The following is an 18,742-nucleotide window of genomic DNA, read 5'->3' as shown; positions in this document are numbered from 1 at the left end:
TGTGTCGCACAGCGAACACAACTCGTTATTTGGCTGGTTCTCGCTGCTGCATGTTCCTTTTGTGAAATAGAGGCTCAAGGTGTGCAATAATACGTTCATATTCAGTAATGTATACTGCAGTCAAATTTAGAATACTCTCTGTTGGAAGTGTGTGTGTGCACACTGCAACGAAGGGGAAAGAAAACGCCTCATGCCACATGCTATATTCTCTTAAGAACGTGCACAAGAATAGAGGCCAAGTATACTGTGAAAATGATACTTGGGAAGTAGGAAACGTCGTGTGCAAAGATCAATAGGAGCGAAAACAAAAACAAATTCCAATGAATTATTCGTAGGTAATATTATTGTACTTAGTTGATTTTATAAGTATAACGGCAGAAGGAGGAGTCTGCAAGTCCATAAGATTTATACACTATTTAAATGAATTGGATCAAAAATCTATGGACATTTTTGAAGAACAAAGTGGCAAAACGCAGTCCGAAAACTCGAAACAAATTAAAAGAATGGATGAATATTCCAGCCTATTCCGATATTACAAATCTAATACATTCAATGAAACTCCGTGAGTGCAGTTGTAGGTGCTGCCAAAAGTAGCCATACGAGTAGTAAAATAATTTGAATATTTTATCCTTTACTCGAATAAGACTTAAAACTAGATGTCAAAACACTCTTAATAGTTTAAAGAATGAATAACTTTGGATTTTAAAATAGTTTAAGGTAATGAATATAATTAATTGTTATTCACTTTTTTCCCATAAGAAATGAGAAAATATTAATTTTTTCCTTTGGATACGCAGAATTTATTTTTACAATTTACAAAAGATGCAAAAAAAGCGATTATGTGAGGATTCGACGCAGCAAGTTTTCAGTGACAATTACAGAATTTGCTAAAAGCATTTTGGCTCAAACGCTTAGAAAAGTGACTCAGGCAAAAGTAGAATCAAGCGACTTTGCGTAATGCCCAATGCATGACCACAAAGCAGTGCCACCTCACAAAGAAGTTTTCGCAAACGACGGCCCTAAATATGTCAATTCACTGAATGACAAGTGCGTACATTTCAGAGACCAGAAGCGGCCATAATTTGAAAAATATCCAGTTTTAACAGTATTTAAAAAACTGGAAATGGAAAATAAACGGATAAGGTTAAGTCATTGACTGAAATAAAAGTACGGCGGCAAAAATTGGAAGTGTGAACTCTGCAGGGCATAGTGGATACCCCGTTTTATCATCCTTTCTGAGTTGGGCCCTCAAAACCAAAAATTTTTTATATTAAAAAGAAATTTGGAAAAAAAATAACGCATAAAACCAACAAAAACTCGGCTGAACAACGCAAGTCATACAGACCGGAATTTCTATATTCATCGAGACACCTGTACACTTTTGCTTAGGTCTTTAATCGTATGTGAGAACTTTTGAGACTCTGATACTGAAAGTATCCAGAGATAGATACTTGAAACTTGGAATTTATGCTGGTCTGTGCCAGCGTTAGGTATTACGTCCACTTAGATCGATAAAGAAACATATCTTTTAAAATTTTAAAGCTCAAATTGGTTGGTAGGTTGTTGGCGAATACCTTCAAAGATCGGCACATGCAACGCACATCTCCGTCGACCGAGACCCTCGCCCCTAAAAATCAAAAACAAAATTTGGTAGGTGTATTACTGGTAGTCGCCTTTATTAATTGATAATACATTTTATGGCCACACACTCACACATGCGCGCATAAGCGCAAAAGCCAATATTTATGAAAGTGTAAATCAATAAAACCCAATATCTTTCATAATTTACACAGATAAAGACAAATTTTCGGACCACGCTACACCCGCCGTCTTCAGGAACTTTAAGCCTAGAAATCTGAAATGAACATATCTTTCAGAATTTGTAAGCAAGATTCACCAAATTTTTAAAGTATGTTACTGATAACTCCGCTAAGAGATAAAAAAAAAATTGGATAGCCACACACACTCAGCCTCCCAAAGCTGATGCTCCTGATGGCTTAAATCGATTAAGCCATATATCGTCCACAATTTGAAAGCTGGAGTATCCGTAGATGAAAAGTATGTTGCGAGATTTTATTGTTAAGATTTTGGCCTAGGCCCACTTCTCTCCCGCAATTTAAGAGCTACAGTTACCAGACGTGGAAATCAGATTACTAGGAGCCTTCTCTAATATTTCTCAATCATTTTTTTGTAAATTGAAAATCCAATATCTCCCTAAATTTTAAAAGCAAACTTGGAGGGTAGATTACTGGGAACTTCCATCAAAGATCGGTATTTCATGGCTTCACCCACCCGACCCCTGTTAACGTATGGTATTGGAGTACTTAAAGGTATTGGTATCAGAGTATTTAAAGTCGGTTAAGCCCGACTGCAAAATTCTATCTTGTTGAGCCTAACAGATACGAAATTGAATTCATTCCCTTGCTTGCGCATGGTTATATCACCACACACAATTATTGGTCTGTATGGTCAGATGTTGATTTCATATTTAGATTTCATATATTTTATTTGCAATCACAATTAAGTACTCGAGTCAAAGTTAAATCAAAGGTCACTAAACCAGTTAACGTATGCCCGAATACATATAAAAATATTATAAGATATTAAAAATGTTAATGGTCCACGATTAGGCATATTTTAAAATCAAATCTCAATACACCACTATTCGAGGCGTCTCTATTTGTTGTCACGTCAATCGCATAAAAATAATATAACGCATTTGATGTCACCACTTACCATTAAAAAGGCGTTCGCCCAAAATATTGGCATACAAAATCAATAAAAATATTTGTATCGCATAGGAGTAATACGTGGCGACTAAGACTGAAATCACATGCGACTGACAGATTCATGAATATTACCGGTTTTATCATGTTTTTTTTTTTTTAACCGTGTTTCTAATAAATGGCCAAATGCGTGTATTCAGTATTTTGGTCTGAACAACTAATTTTTTTGTCTTCATCTGAGCTCACTTTCTTCCTCATCATTTATTTTAATTCAGCTGTGAATTTTGGCTTGCTTACAGGGTAACTATCAGTCAGATACTCTAAACTCTAGATTCTACCCTTTGTAGGTAAGTGGCTTGTAAGTCATATATGTTTGCAACGGTAGCACATAAATCTGCAAATGTGATAAATGGCTATAATGCGTAGCTTAATGTTTATGAAAAATAATGATGATGAGCAGCATGCTCAGCTGCGGAGGTCCTCGACTGTCCGTGACTCCTCATTGAGGGGGTTCATATGCAAAATTTACCGTGCACATTAGCCGAAATTGTCAAATGTCGCTTGCTCGTTGAAGCTTTTATTTTATTTCTTTTTTTTTGTGGGTCAGGTAGGGGAGCTTGCCAGCTTACCAACTGCTGCCTTTCAGCTGTCAATTATTCATAAATTGCGCATACGTCTGCGCTCATTACGCATATGCCCCGAGTGTGCTCTCCAATTGCTTTAATTTTGCATGATATGCATATACATATATGTCAGTGGGTATCTGTATATCAGATATGATATTAATTTGATTTACACAGCGCCACGTGGCACTTGTCCTTTTCGCCTTTTATATTTGCCTGGGCTTTGGCTCTGCCATTAGCATAATTTTGCATAATTTAAGGTACGCCTGTCCCGAATTCAAACTTGCGCCTTTTTTTGTTCTTCAAAAAAACATCCTCTAACTTCCTATAATTTCTGTCAAATGTTACATAAATGCCGACGCTACTGAATAAGTTACTCACGAAATCGAAAAAGTTTTTTCTGGTTTCTCGGGATTTGTTTGACTTGCTTACACTTATTACTGTTGTGGCTGTTGTTATTACTGCTGCTTCTGTTGGTATGTGGTACACAATTCAGTGTAGCTTTTCATGTATTTGGTGAGTTTGCACAGTTTTTTGTCTTAGATGAATATAAATGGACAAATTTTGAACGAGACTAGCCAAAGTTGTTACAATTTAAATACATTATGAATGCTTTCATTTGCTTTTAAATGGAAAATAAATGCAGCACTTTAATTTATGAATCAATTGCAAAAGCAGGTGCCCAGCAAACAGTTTCAAATACACAAATATTTTATTTGACAACAGTCAATACTATTGATATATTATTCGTTAAAGTCGTTAATAATTGATTTAACAACTTCCTTTTAGTTGTTCAATTATATTATTTTTTGACCAAGACTACGCAAACTTATTAAAATTTATATTGACTTTTGAATAGCAAAAAAAAAAAAAAAAACGAATCACTTTAATTTCGAAATCAATATCCTCAACAAATAGTTCTTGGGATAATTAGAACTTTTTCTTTTATATCTAATAGAATTAGTACAAGTTTTAGTCAATGTTCAAAAATTTATATTTCAACTGTGTGCCAAAACTTAAATACATGAATCCAGCTGGGTAAAAGTTACTCACTCGACATCTAATTTGGCAAATCGAACGGGATTTTCTATCTAAAGAATTGGTTCTTTGACGGTGTTTAGACAAAAGATCAAATAAAAACAAACGAGCTGTAGATGGAATCAAGCCTTGAATGTCTGCAAATACAATATATATATATATATATATATATATATATATATATATATATATATATATATATATATAACACACAGAGATTCATTTCAAAAACAACAAAAAAAGGAAAGACGCCATTAATACATATACAAATACATAAAATAAGTACTTTTGCCTTATTTATTTGATGTAACCGCCAAATCTGGAGCAATACAATTTTTATTTTTATGTGGCCTTTGCTTTCTAATGCGTGCAGTGTTCAGGGTTATCCTCAGCTGTGCTTTCCGACAGGCTAAATACACAACAGCATGAGTAATGACAACTTTATCGCTCATCTGTTTGGATTGTGTCCATTTGAGCTAGACGTGCGTGGAGAAGGAGACGGGGTTGGGAGCGGCATTTGTCAGCGCTTTTGTTCAATAAACATATTTGATTGTATTATTTTTTTCCTGTTCACACGGCCAATATTTGTTCTGTTTGCCTCTTGTCAACGGATATGGATATTGTGTCGCTTGTTGATACTCCGCTTGTCTAATAAATTAAAATTTTATGCAAATATTTTGTTGGGAAGTAACGAATAGTAATCAGGACATGTCTTCGCAGTAACTGCTCATGGCTTATGAATATTGTCCCGGGCACTTGGCATCTATTATGCAGGACAGCACTCAAAGTTCGACCCAACCATAAACATGAGTCAATGCTGCCATTAACAGTTACAAATGCTTACAGCGTGAGGGTCGCCATTTTTAAAGAGATCAGCCTGACGTGTCTGCTTTTTACAGTCTATTTACTTATCCCTTATCCCAAATGTTCTTGTTGAAATATACATCTTTATACATAAGAAACAAAATGCATTCATTGTATTATTCAAAAATGCTTAATGCTTATCAAATTTGTAACAAGAATGTCTTATAATATTATAAAGTATTGCATGCATTTACCAATCAAATGTAACGTAAGGAATATTGGTATACATATCAAATTCTTGCTACGTTCAAACATTTTTTTTTTAGCAACACACAGTAATCAGGCCATGCATATTTGTAATTATTAATCTTTTTACCTATGCTAAAAGTTTTTCTTTAACTCATTTTTTTACAATTATTAAGAGTATTGAGTATAGTTGGATACTAGCCTTATTGTTTCCTTTGGTGAAACCATGTGCTCATTATTACTTTTATTATTATTATCAATAATTATTATTATCATGATGATTATGATTATGTTTATTATTATTATTAATAATATTATTATTATTATTATTATTAGTATTATTATTATTATTATTATTATTATTATTATTATTATTATTATTATTATTATTATTATTATTATTATTATTATTATTATTATTATTATTATTATTATTATTATTATTATTATTATTATTATTATTATTATTATTATTATTATTATTATTATTATTATTATTATTATTATTATTATTATTATTATTATTATTATTATTATTATTATTATTAATATTATTATTATTATTATTATTTAATTTGTGAGTCACTGTCTGGAAGCGAGCTTGGATCCTTAGTGAAACAATTTTCAAATTCATATTGTTAAAGCTTTATATTTGTAAAATCAACACTTCACAAAAGAAGACAAAAGAAACAATTCAGTTGTTAACTTTACCTTTGGGGTTTCCTTCACAATTTGTAGTCAAAATGTATTAGGAATATTTTGTATGTATATATTCTTTGAAAAGTCAGAAGACCACAAATAAATTTTTTCTTTTTAATTTTATCACATTAAAAATTTTCTGTATATGAGCTCTATGCAGGCCCATCATGCGATGCCTGATTTCCGGTGCCGGAATAACTGTCAACACAAGGAGTGCCAGCGCCATGCACCACTTGGAATCATTGATCAGCACACCCAATGCAAGTGTCTGGGCGAGGTGAATGCCTCATCGATATTCCTGGAAAACGTACTGGACTTAGCTAATACATTAGCACAGATTATGATTATATGCGGATTGCACGAGTGCAAGGCCAAGTCAACCGTCGACATTATAACGTATGCCTTTCTGCACTATGATCAGGTATGTTACTGCATCGATACGGTCCCCAAGAAACGACTTCGCAAAGAGGATCTCTTCCACGAGCTGGGCAAGAAGTCCCTGATGAACAAGGTGGAGGCACATCTGGCCTACAACATCATCAAGCGCGGCTTCAAAGCCTTCTACTATGAGCCGAATCAGGAGCTAACCTACGACGACCAGGGCAGACCCAGCTACAACGATGAGTGCGTCTGGGTACATGCCGCACGCAAGAGTGCCGAGAGTTATGCACGCTTCGACGGCCTCTCCTGCAACGAGCAGTTGGCCTACGAGGCGAAAATCAAGATTGCCTACAAGAAGTTCTACGATCGTATGCAGACACGCAAGCGGCAGCCAGAGGGTGATGATTGCAACTGTTGTTTCTGTGCCAAGAAGCGGGGACATCTTGTCTACGCCAAGGAGCCGGTGCCTTGCAGTACCAAGCGCAAGCCGAAGCATGTGTGCCCTTACTGCTGCAAGAAGAAGCAGAAGCAGCAGTATACGCATCCCGCCCGCCAGCTCGGCAAGTGCCCCAAGTGCCACAAGTTACGCAAGTTCTGCTGCTGCACCAAGATGGACTTCAATTTGCAATGGGTGAAGAGTATCTGGGATCGCCCCGATTTCAATCAGTATTATAAGAACGAAATTTCCGAGATCGAGCAGCGTCTTATAAAGGGAGCATGCTGGCTGCCGCCAGAGCCGATTGCCGCGGACTTTGCCGAAGAAGAGGGCGAGGAGGAGGGCGAATATTCGCCCGAAGCCCAATTGGCTCTAGGTGGCAGGAGCGTAGGAAAACCACCCAAAGATGACGAAAAAGAAGAGGAAGCGCCGGCACCCTCGATTGGTACCGAAAATACTGCTGAATCTGCGGCCGAAGCAAAGGATGGGGAGGAATAAATTTTCAATGCTTAATAATGAACTATTTTAGGCATAAATCAAAATTACCTAAACTTATAAAAATAAATCTAAATGCAGTTGTTGACTCATAAAATGGGCTTTTAAATTTAGAATATAAGTTCTCGTATATTTTATCGATAACTGCCACATTTAAGAATGTCGATACATGTCGATAATTGATATATATATACTATATATTTATTTATTTTTATTTAAAGTATGAATAAATTTGTTGCGAGTGTAAATATATATGTGTGTGAGTACACATATGTATGTATGTATAAGTTAAGAACTATTATTACAAATCGCCTATGCACTCAAACCAATGATCAATGCCAAAGGTATATCAAACGGCATATGACATGCGCGCCTTGTCAGCATATTTCACCAAAGCTGGACTCCGTTGAAAATACCCAAAGTCAACTATCGTCTTGTCAGCATATTTCACCAACGCTGAACTCTGTCGGATATCCAAAACCAATCACAAATCCACATCACCAATCCAAAACCGATCACAGCCAAGTCGCATGAAGACAGACGACACGCGCGCCTTGTCAATATATTCCAGACGCCGGCAGAGCTAGCAGTCAAAGGCTTAATTATTATTAGCTTAAGTTTATAAAAATCAGTTCGCATTAAGTTCTCTCAGAAAAAGATCAGGTTTTTTTTATACCTCGAACCCATTAAAAATGGGTAAAAAGGGTATAATGGTTTTGTGCAAATGTATGTAACAGAAGGAAGGCAGAAGGACGCATCTCCGACGTAAAGTGTATATTCTTGATCAGGGTCAACAGTCGAGTCGATATATCCATCTCCGTCTGTCCGTCTGTATATTCTGCAGACCCACGTTACCCCGCTACGATTGCGTGTACGTATGTATGTACGTAAATGTATGTATTCATGTATATGCACGTGTTCGTTGCCAGTCAGCTAGGATCAGTTCGGGCTTGTGAATAAAAACATGCGCTGCTCGTTTTTTTTACTCTTCAGTGCCTGAGCTTGCTATAAGAAATGAGCTCACTTGCAGACCTGCTCACATTTGGACGCAAAACTTATTATAGGGAAATTTGCCAATAGTTTAAGCAATCAGGGTAAATCGCAGTTGAGCTCACTCGACTATAGCACTCTTACTTGTTTTTTTTTTATTAAAAGCCGTAAGCAGACAAGTCTGCATTGTGTTGTAAACCAAAGATTTGTCTTAAGAGCATGCGATGCCATTGTTTTTTTCAGTTACTGTGCTAAACAGTAAAAATGGGAGTAATTCCACGCATGCTGACATTGTTTTCTGTTAAGTCGAAAAAGGGCGAGAGGCCATTCAGGTATATTTTAGATTTATTTAAATCGAAAAATTTCTTAAAGCAGCAACTACTTATATAATCAGATATTATGTAGGCTGCCAACAATTTTAGTTTGACCTAATTAAGTGAAATAAGTTAAATAAGTTCCCCAAAATTGTTATACAGCTAGTGTTACATTTAAAATTGCTTCTACGAGAAGGCACTTTTTCCACTTAAAGACTTCTTTCATCTTATATCTTTTAAAAATAAGCTACCCCAAGAATATTATGTAACTAGACATACAAAATGGCCTTTTCTAGGAAAAGGAAACTTATTTGGCTAATAAGCAAAACACAGTCCCTCGCTCCTTGCTCTTGAAGGTCTCCTTGAAAAGCATGCAATTGTAATTCCAAACCCATTTGTTGCCACATATGTGTGTATGTGTGTATGAATATAAGTAGTGCGGTTATTATGGCATAATACGTGTGGGTCTGTTCAACTATGTGCGTTTCGCTCTTAGACTTCATCACAACCGCAAAATGCAACTCGAGTGCCTTCAACACTTATTCTTGCCTCGTACACACAACAATTCCCCTGTGGCCTTGCGCTGAGCACCAGAACCTACTGCACTTGCATCTATCCGTTGCACTCATTTAACTCGAGAACACATTTCAAATCCACAACACTCCTGTCCTAGTTCTAGAATAATTCAGCAGTGAATGTGGTTCGTGTTGAGCGCAGTGCTAAATGTGAACAAATAATTTATGCACAAGTTGTGCAAAAGTAAGCTGATAGACATAAGATGACTTACCAGGTTATAAGAACATTATCTATATCAACAAGAAAGTGGTTGCGAAATTATTTAAATAGAAATTTTTAATGCCAGAGACTGTATTATCAAGAATATTTATTTTCCACTTATGTTGCCCTAAAGTGAATAAGATATTAAAAAGTGTACTGCTTTCGATGCCAATAATGTAAATGTCTATATAAATTTGAACATTAACACTCAGAAATATTTTTAAAAGTAACTAAAGCCCCGCAAAAATACAATTGGCCTAACAAATTTAGAAAGTATTTAAAAATAATTGGAAAAAATCCACAGAGTTCTGTTTTTTCTGACTTTCCCCAATCCTTGTAACAAAGGATGAACCATTTAACATTTTCATACTTCCTTATGTAATATTGTCATTGAATTTTTTTTATTTTAAATTTTAATTTTCTTACTGATTTTTAATTGAATATCATCTCATTTATTAGTTAATTAAACAATTTTTGGTCTAATTGGGTCTTTTCTAGATTTCCCCAATTCTCGCAATAAACATTGGAATATTTTGTATTTAGTATCCCATATTTATTATATATACTTTATTGATTTTTTCTCTCCCATTTTAAATATTCATTTACTTTTATTTATTTATTTTTCATTTCAATTCATCTAATTTGTAACTTTTATTTTTATTTTGACTTTAAATTTTATTTTTTATTTTTTAAAACTCATTTGGAAATTGTAGGCTGTTTAAGTCCATATTAAATAATTAATTAAGATTTAAACAAAATATTCTTTCAAATCGAATAACACATACGAGTATGCATGTCTTAAAGCTTTGTAAGCCAATTCACAGGGTACATCCTAGTCGAGCATTACGACTGTTCCAATTCTATTTCTTTTTCTCAAACTTATGCTACTCGCTTGGGTCGTGGCCTTAAAAGTTTGCCTTGTTTATTTGACTTAGTGGTTTTAGTTGCTCCTTGCCGAGAGTGGGTGACAAGAAAGGCAACTAAAAGTGATATGCACAAATTTTCAATTTTAGTCAAGGCTATGGGCCCAAAAGTTTTGATTTCAGTGTAGCCAACCCAACCAATTGAGTGTCCTTGCACTATAAAAAAAAAACACCTGTCGACTGGTTGGCAACCACAATGGCTGCCAATTTAAATTCACTTTGCGGTTGAGCCTCTATTATCCGGTGCGAATCAGGATTTACACAAAGCAAATGTGCTAATTGATTTCTGTTATGGTATGTCAGAATTGAATTGAAATGTGAACGAGAGAATTGTGGGAAATTAGTTTAGCAAATTGTCTCTCAAAAGTTCAGTATTGTGTTAATTACAATTAGTCGGCATAGCAATATTTATTGCCGGCTTACAATGCAAACGGAAAATTAATATGTGTAATAATTGCTGGAATTAAATAATAACATAAATTTGCGAAAAGAAAGCCGAAGGATTGTTTTAGTTGCATTTTATTATGTAGTCTGAAAATATAATTTAAATTCAAATTAAATTTATTGTATATATGTATATATATATATATATATATATATATCATACCTAATCTGAATGTGAATGTGGATAAACTAATTAACTTTAAAAACTTTTCAAACTAGTTAGCGGATATCCTCAGGTACCCTTTCAAATGTATAACTTGCAAAATTGTTAACCTAAGCTGCAGACACTTAATTAAGATAAAAGTTTGATAAAGTGAGAAATAAGTTCATTTAAGTTAATACCTTCTTGGTATTAACCAAAGGTAGTATTTCACACATATAAATTGCGTTTAAAGTGCATTAAATTGAGTCATGAATATTTACAAACTAAATATTTCATTTCATTTCATTTCATACGTGTTATTTTACCAACGAACACAAGCAATTCATATGAATCCAGTCACAGCTGGAAAATCTATGAGTTACACAACCACAGCACATGATGGCATTTCAACACCACCAGATACATATTGAATTGCATTTAATGCCCGCAGTCAAATTGGATATTCAAAGCCAGAAGCAGTCCACAAAAAGCTCAAGATGCCCGTTCGTTGGCCAAGTGCACAGAAACTCACAAGTGGATTTCGAGTGAATGAAAATGCAAATTCTCTCAGCCAATGAGCATCTACATTTCTAGTTAGAAGTAATGTATTTTTTAGCTAACACGTCTTTGAAAAAACATGACTGGCCGCCAGTCTGCTTACGAATTCTTGCATTCGGAATTGCATTTTTATTTTATTTATATATATTTATAAACTTATATATTTATAAATTTATATATTTATAAATTTATGTATATATATATATATAAATACATATATATGTATAAATGCCTGATAATATGCAAACATATAAATGTGGGTGGTATGCAAAACAAAAGGGCTTTATTGTCAGCATCTAGTGAGATTATTTAAATAAAAATGGCATATATTTTAACATAGCTAAGCATGGATAAAATGGTATAAGTTTATAGTCAAGTAGCAACGATAAATAAGGCCTACAAAAAAATCTCTGGTTCAGCCAATTTATTTTCAGCACGTACGCTAGATAGCTGGATAACTAGATACGAGGCAAAGATTTTATAAATCTAATAGCTGGATTCCACTATGCTCAGCATTTCTTACATTCACATTCCTTACACTTCGCGATTCCATAATGACTCTGTTGTCGTTAATGTGTGATGGCAAAATTACAACTTGATTTAACAGCTGATTAGGCTATTTTTATTATTTGTCTTTGCAAAATGAATAACAAAACATTTAATTAAAATATGAGACAGGCGATAACCAAATTTGAAACAACTAACAACCAAATAAATAAAAACAAAACTTAAGAAAAAACAAAAATATTTAATTTAAATTTAAATTGTATTTTGAAACAGACTGAATTTCACACTCATTAATATTCCAAACTATAAAAACTTGGCTGCAAGTTTAAATTATTTCCATTGTTAAAGAAATGTACAATGTAAATGAACTAATTTTCTAACTAACGTGTTTAAACCAATATAATAGAGAAAAGAGGGTTTAATCGAAAATAGGGTTGACTTTTTGGTTTCTTTTTACAACAAACACGAATCTATATTTGATGACTTTTCACTCGACTGTTGGATGCCAGTTGCGAGTGGCTTTGTCCTAATGAAAAAGTTCGAGTGGCTTTGTCCTAATGAAAAAGTGATATTTTATCTTAGCTTACTTTGTATCCGACACGTGATAGCGTATGAGTAATGCATAAAAGTCCTCGAGGTGGGCACGAGGCCCACCAGCCAAACTTACATATACAAATAGGTATATAAATATTCAATAAGTTTAGCGTGTTCTTCGTTTATCTATTTGTGCGCTCGATGCAAAACTTTTAGAGCAGTCGTTTGCACTGTAAGAACAAGCACATTGTGAATTCAATGTGGGAGAATGTGGAAGAATGGCAGGGCAAAGAAAGCAGAAACAAGAAATGCCAAGCGGAAAAAATACTTTCACTCCCAGTCGCGGTTGGTTGCCCGTAAAATTGACAAGCCGTAAAAAATATATGTATAAAGTGCCCCTAGTTATTTGCTATTAAATGCATGGACGGGTGGATGGATGTTTGTAGAGCAAGAACTTTGCTCTTTGATGACCCACAGACCAACGTCAAATAATATTACGCCATAAAAAACGGCGAACTGTGCAAACTAAGTTGGCGAAATATAGCTCACTGCCCTCGCTTATACTATACAAGTCGCAGACTCATTACTAACCCCTATACAAGCCATTAAGGTATGCATAATGTGAATGCTTAAATAGGAAAACGACGTCAGGCCGAAGCTCGCTAACTAGCTGCGTCTACGCATTTATGTATATATCGTGTGTAATACGCTTTACATACGCTTGGCTTAAAGTTGCGTGAAAAAATCGATTGCATTGACCTTTACCTTCGACCCAGGTTTTTGTTGTTTATTAATCTGGCTATTGTGAAATCGAAAGTATCTCATCAGTAAAATCGTGATATTTCATTAACAAAACATGAAAGTTTTATTTTAAAATTCGTTCTTCTTCATTTGGCTGCTGTGACTTGCAAGCTTGTCATAAATTTGCTAAACAATTGAACTAAAATTAAACATAAGCCTTAAACTGTCATATTAATAATATATAAGCCGAAAGCAATTAAGATTTGACTTCATCATTCCCTCAAGAATCACTTCATTCACGAGTTGAATTTGAATAGACAAGTTTATCCATTAAATAATCATTTTATTTGAAATATTGAGAAAGCAAATAATTTAATATTTATATGCGTAGATGCACATATAAAATTGAGATGGAGGAATTAAATCTTTTCTATACCCTGACCTCATTTAAAATGTCTAAAAATAATAAAGAAGTTATGCAAAAGTATGTCACAAGCAAAAGAAAGCATCTCGGATAATTAAGTATATATATTCTTGAATAACAATAGCAGCCAAGTTGAATTAGCCTTGTCCGCTTGTATTTATCATTTATTTATAATTTGGTACAATTTCTTAAATACTACAATGGAAAAACTTAAAGCTTTGCATTTGACAGATGCAGATCAAGTTTATTTCATTTCTTCAATATCTGCTTCAATTTACAGAATATCGATACAAATCGATTACCGATTGCATTAAATAGCAAATTACACGGCAGGAAACATATCTATTTTATGTAAGCACATATATCAAAACATTTGATTCAAATATATAAAACGTGCATATAAAGATAAAATATAAAATCGCCATAAAAGCTAGTAACATTTTCTATACTTCAGAAATAATTTCTAAATATATGAATAACAATTTCCAATAATTAAAAAGACCTATATTCTGTTTTTCAGATTTTTTTTTTAATAATAGAAAATATATCTAAAAATTATCGCGCAGAATGCGGTTTTTTTACAGTTCTCGTAAATTTTTTTCTGGGTATATGGCTTTCAATACGTAAAGACTTCTTACTTACTTTGATCCACGCGATTCTCATATGAATGCGATACGCAATTAATCGGTGCATCATTAATTCGATGGTTGACACCCATACGACCACTGTCAACTTTCTGTCACTGTTGACAATCATTTACAAAAAGAGGGTCAAATATATGTATGTTTGTATATGATTGACAAGCGCTGGAAAGATTTTGGCGCTTATGCGTCGTATGCGTGATGAAATAACTGTATGGGTCTAGGGTAAGGTAATTTGCATACGCACATCTAATAATTCATAGATTTGCATATCAATGACCAGTTTGCACAAAGTTTGCGAGAGGGCCACAAATCACTGCTGTGCTCGTATAATTAAAATGTCAACATAATTAAATTTATCGCTGTAGTAGGATACTTTGTATTGTGTTGTAGCTTGACCAACTCGTCGGTATACCAATTTTATGGTATTGGCAAATTGCTTACAAAAGACTTTGATAATGTACATGAAATATATCGTTATTATTTATGTCGGGCTGGAGGCACACAAATTGCACAACCCAACCGATACGCCTACAAAGTTTTTCGTTCTGCTATTTACCAATAACAATAAATTTGTGTTTAGTAAACTTTGGCTATTAGTGGAAATGATTTAGGGCTTATTAAACGAATATTACTAAAACTGAATATCTAGTAAAGCAATTCGTTTTGAGTTTACCATAATTTCATTTCAGGTGCAGTGCCGATTTGGAATTAATTATTGCATATTCTTAGCCATTTTCTTTGAACTCTACATTGCCATTTGTATTTTGAAGAATTAAGTGATTTAATAACCAAGTTATTGAATAAGTTAAAATTAATTTACTTTATAATTTGATTGGATGTTAATTGCATTTTATGTTTAGCTGGCCAATTATAATTCAATTAAGCTTAATCAGCTTGAATTGTGAATAATCTACGTGAACTGAAATGCTTCAAGCAATTAAATAAAACAAAAAGCAAGACATGCATACAAATATGTATATATACATATAAATATATATACATATATATATATTTTCCCTAAACCCATTAAAAATGCATAAAATGTATAAAATGATGTTGTGCCAAAGTATGCAACACTATATACGCCCTTTCATTAATTTCCGTATACGTAAACGTATTTAAAAAATTAATCAGACGACCGGGTATATTTATTTTAAGCAATTAAAGCTGTGAAATGACATCCAGTCGCTAATAACTAATCCCCATTTGTTCACACATCGGTAACTATATGCTTTCATGTCGCCTAATTTCTTTAGCTATTTGTGGCTGCTCTCCTTACATATAAATATGTATTTTCTTATTGTGTAATTCAATTAGTTAAATACGCTCCATGCGAACCAGGCTTTTATTGCGTTCTGTGAACAATGTTGAGCAAGAATGTTTTCAATTCTCTAGCTTTAAGATTGTAATTCAATTGAAATCAGCCATGTGTATAGGTGTGCTTGTATGAGTGTGTGTGTGTGTGGGTGTTTTCTGCCACTCGAGTGCACTCGGCAAACCAGAGCGGTAACAAATGGAAAACAAAACGGAGTATACTCAGCGGCGTTTGCTGGAGCATGCCACACATGCAAATATAAAATACAAACGCGCCCTGCCAATGCCGGGGCCAATTTTGGCTTCCAATATTTCGTGCTGCCATTCAAGCTGGTTGCCCATTTACGTGATCATTTGTGCAGTGCAGTTGCAGTTGCATGTTGCACAGAACACTGCTGCCAAATGCCACAAAGCACCAAAAACCAAAATCATGATTACGCGCACATTATACCAAGTATTTTACACTGGGACGTAAGTATAGCTGCAATTTCCTGCTAGCCTCAAGTAATAACCGTCTAGATTATTACTTTCCACTGCGGTCTCTCTTGCTCGTGCCAAGCTCCTAATTGTATTAAAATCTTTCGGGTCAGGTGAAAGTTTCTCTTGTGTCAGCTGCTTGCGCTAATGTTTCGAAATTAATTTTTTTTTTAACTAGTTCTTGGTCCACTGCATTGTTGGCCAAGTTTTTCGCTGCGTGCCTCATTAAATATAAATAAGCGAAACCGTAAGCGGAACTCGTGCAGCAAAACTTTTAATGGCTTTCTCATAGGTGAGAGACATGAAAGACGAAGTCGTCATTAGAGTACCATTCAGATCGGTGTCGGGTGAATTAATTTATCTTTAGTATGTAATTCGAATCGTGCTAAGCAGACTTAACCTCAGACTGCTTATTATTTTGTGCTCATTGGCTCTTCCTTAGTCGGTGACTCCTTTCAGTAGCAATTGCTTCTCTTTGCGTGGCTTTAACTAGAATTCCAATCTCCGTTTGTCTTCGTACTTCAGCAGGGTTCCTCTGATTCAACGTCCTTCATTAGTAGAAACGTTAAAAACTTCTTTGACTTTCTTTTATTTATTTTATGTGCCACTTATTATCTAACTCTTTCTATCTGCTTAACGTTTTATAATACTACTACTATTACTACTTTTATATAATTTATTTGGCAACTTTAATTTTAAATTTAATATGAAATTTTTATTTATTAAAACCTTTTTAAGTCCTCGAGACGGTTTTCAGGTTCGGTTTCAGTTAAGCCACTGCTAATCGTGGTCATTAATTTTAAATGAAATTTTATAACCTCGTCATATTGTGTTTTCAATCAAGCACTGGCTAGCTGCTGATACATGGCATACCCACATATATATATTATGCAGTAACTAATTATAATGAAACGTAAACGCAAAAAAAGAGTTGATAAAAAAATCATTTTTAAGTGAGTAGCGCTCTACGTTTTTGTTGCACCTAGCTTGGATCAGCTGCACAATTGTTTACTGCCAACGCCCTGGGCCACAAAATTATGACCAAAGCTGCGTTCGTTACCGTCAACGGTGGCCATAAAGCTGGTCAAAGCCAAATGCCAGAAGCACAAAAAGAACCGACAATGAATGGCTAACATGTTGAATGATGGTTACCGACGAAGAAAACAGGAGATTGGGGCAAGCTATGGAAACGCAACTGAAAATGTGACGAAAGAAAAGTCCTTTTATTGTCAGCGGAAAGCCACAAAACTGTCCAAAAAGCTTAAGCGTTTCATTTTGTTTGTTGGCTCAACGATAACACAATAAAGCAGCCACTTCAAGTTCTCCGCAAATCAAATAAGCTTTAAGTGAAAGAGGAATAAATAGAAAATTACATTTGCTATTTATTTAATTAAATGAGTTCAACTATAAAGTTTGTTCAAAATGCACACTTAGTATTTATATATATGGTGTTCGATTAAGTAAGTATGTGTAGTACAATCCCACAAGCCATCTTTTCAAATTGAAGCTATTCGCTATTGGCCAACTTCTTATGTTATTTGGAAAATGGATTTAATAGGTAAACATTATTAAGAATATTTACAGACATAAAGGCATATTTATTAAATCAATTATCTTTTTTTAATGTAACGACTAACCGTCATAATGTGTTATTGATTATCATTGAAGCTCAATTTCCCATGAATAATTCATTTATAAGGAGAAATTATAGTCATTAACATATCAAATTATGGAATGGCACATGATATGATTACATATGATTATTCGGTAACATTTCACAATCATTATTCCCGTGCTGACCAGAATGCATAACAGTTGCCCCTTTTCACCTGACAGTATAAGTATAGCTTATATTTCCTTTAAAAGTGAACACTGGGTTTCTTATCAACAAGCACTTTTGACTTACTCATGATTTATTGAATTTGGCAGAATAACGTTCTGCGACCGCAGCTGCTGTCATAATGTAAAATTTATATTATGACCTTTGATTTGGCATTGAAAATAATTTTAATTGGAGTTTTGCATGAAATCAGAATTACAATTGCAATTGTGTGTTATTTAAAGCTTTAACAATTAAAATGCATTCATATTCATATGTACATATGAAAAGAAACTGGAAGAAATAAAATTAACACTTAAAGCTACCATTGTAAATTGGTCGCTTCTGTTTTACTTTTACATCTTTGAATATATTTTATTATTAATGATAACGATATACCGGTTTGCTTAAGATGGTGTTAAAACATTGTTTTAAGTGTATTTATATATATATCTTTATCTGTTCCCTGAGCTTGAATACTATCATACATTCAGAAAATAAATCACACAGAAATTTAGAAAGTCGCCCCGAAAAAAATAAAAATCACGGCGAAAACAAGAACATTTGCAAAAATTCTTAAATTTAGAAAATTCTTAATTTAGAAAGTCATTATTTTTTTTCAGAAATGGTTATATTGAAATTCTAATACATGAATAAATTAATAAATATATAAAAATAAATATAAA

At 33.9% G+C, this 18,742-nt stretch overlaps 2 protein-coding genes across 2 annotated transcripts in view; one reads left to right on the top strand and one right to left on the bottom strand.

The window, feature by feature from the left end:
- LOC6570009 (IDLSRF-like peptide) overlaps positions 1-18,742 on the bottom strand; it is a 54,179-nt gene that overhangs the window by 30,751 nt on the left and 4,686 nt on the right. The window lies entirely within an intron of this gene.
- LOC6569962 lies at positions 6,109-7,544 on the top strand. The gene has a single exon (XM_001996217.3). The coding sequence runs from the start codon at positions 6,282-6,284 to the stop codon at positions 7,449-7,451; it is 1,170 nt and encodes a 389-aa protein (XP_001996253.2). The 5' UTR covers positions 6,109-6,281; the 3' UTR covers positions 7,452-7,544.

This window comes from Drosophila grimshawi, unplaced genomic scaffold, assembly GCF_018153295.1.
Source record: "Drosophila grimshawi isolate 15287-2541.00 unplaced genomic scaffold, ASM1815329v1 contig_545, whole genome shotgun sequence".
Taxonomy (NCBI): domain Eukaryota; kingdom Metazoa; phylum Arthropoda; class Insecta; order Diptera; family Drosophilidae; genus Drosophila; species Drosophila grimshawi.
The sequence above is the reverse complement of the archived record's forward strand: the minus strand, read 5'-3'. Positions and strand labels throughout refer to the sequence as shown.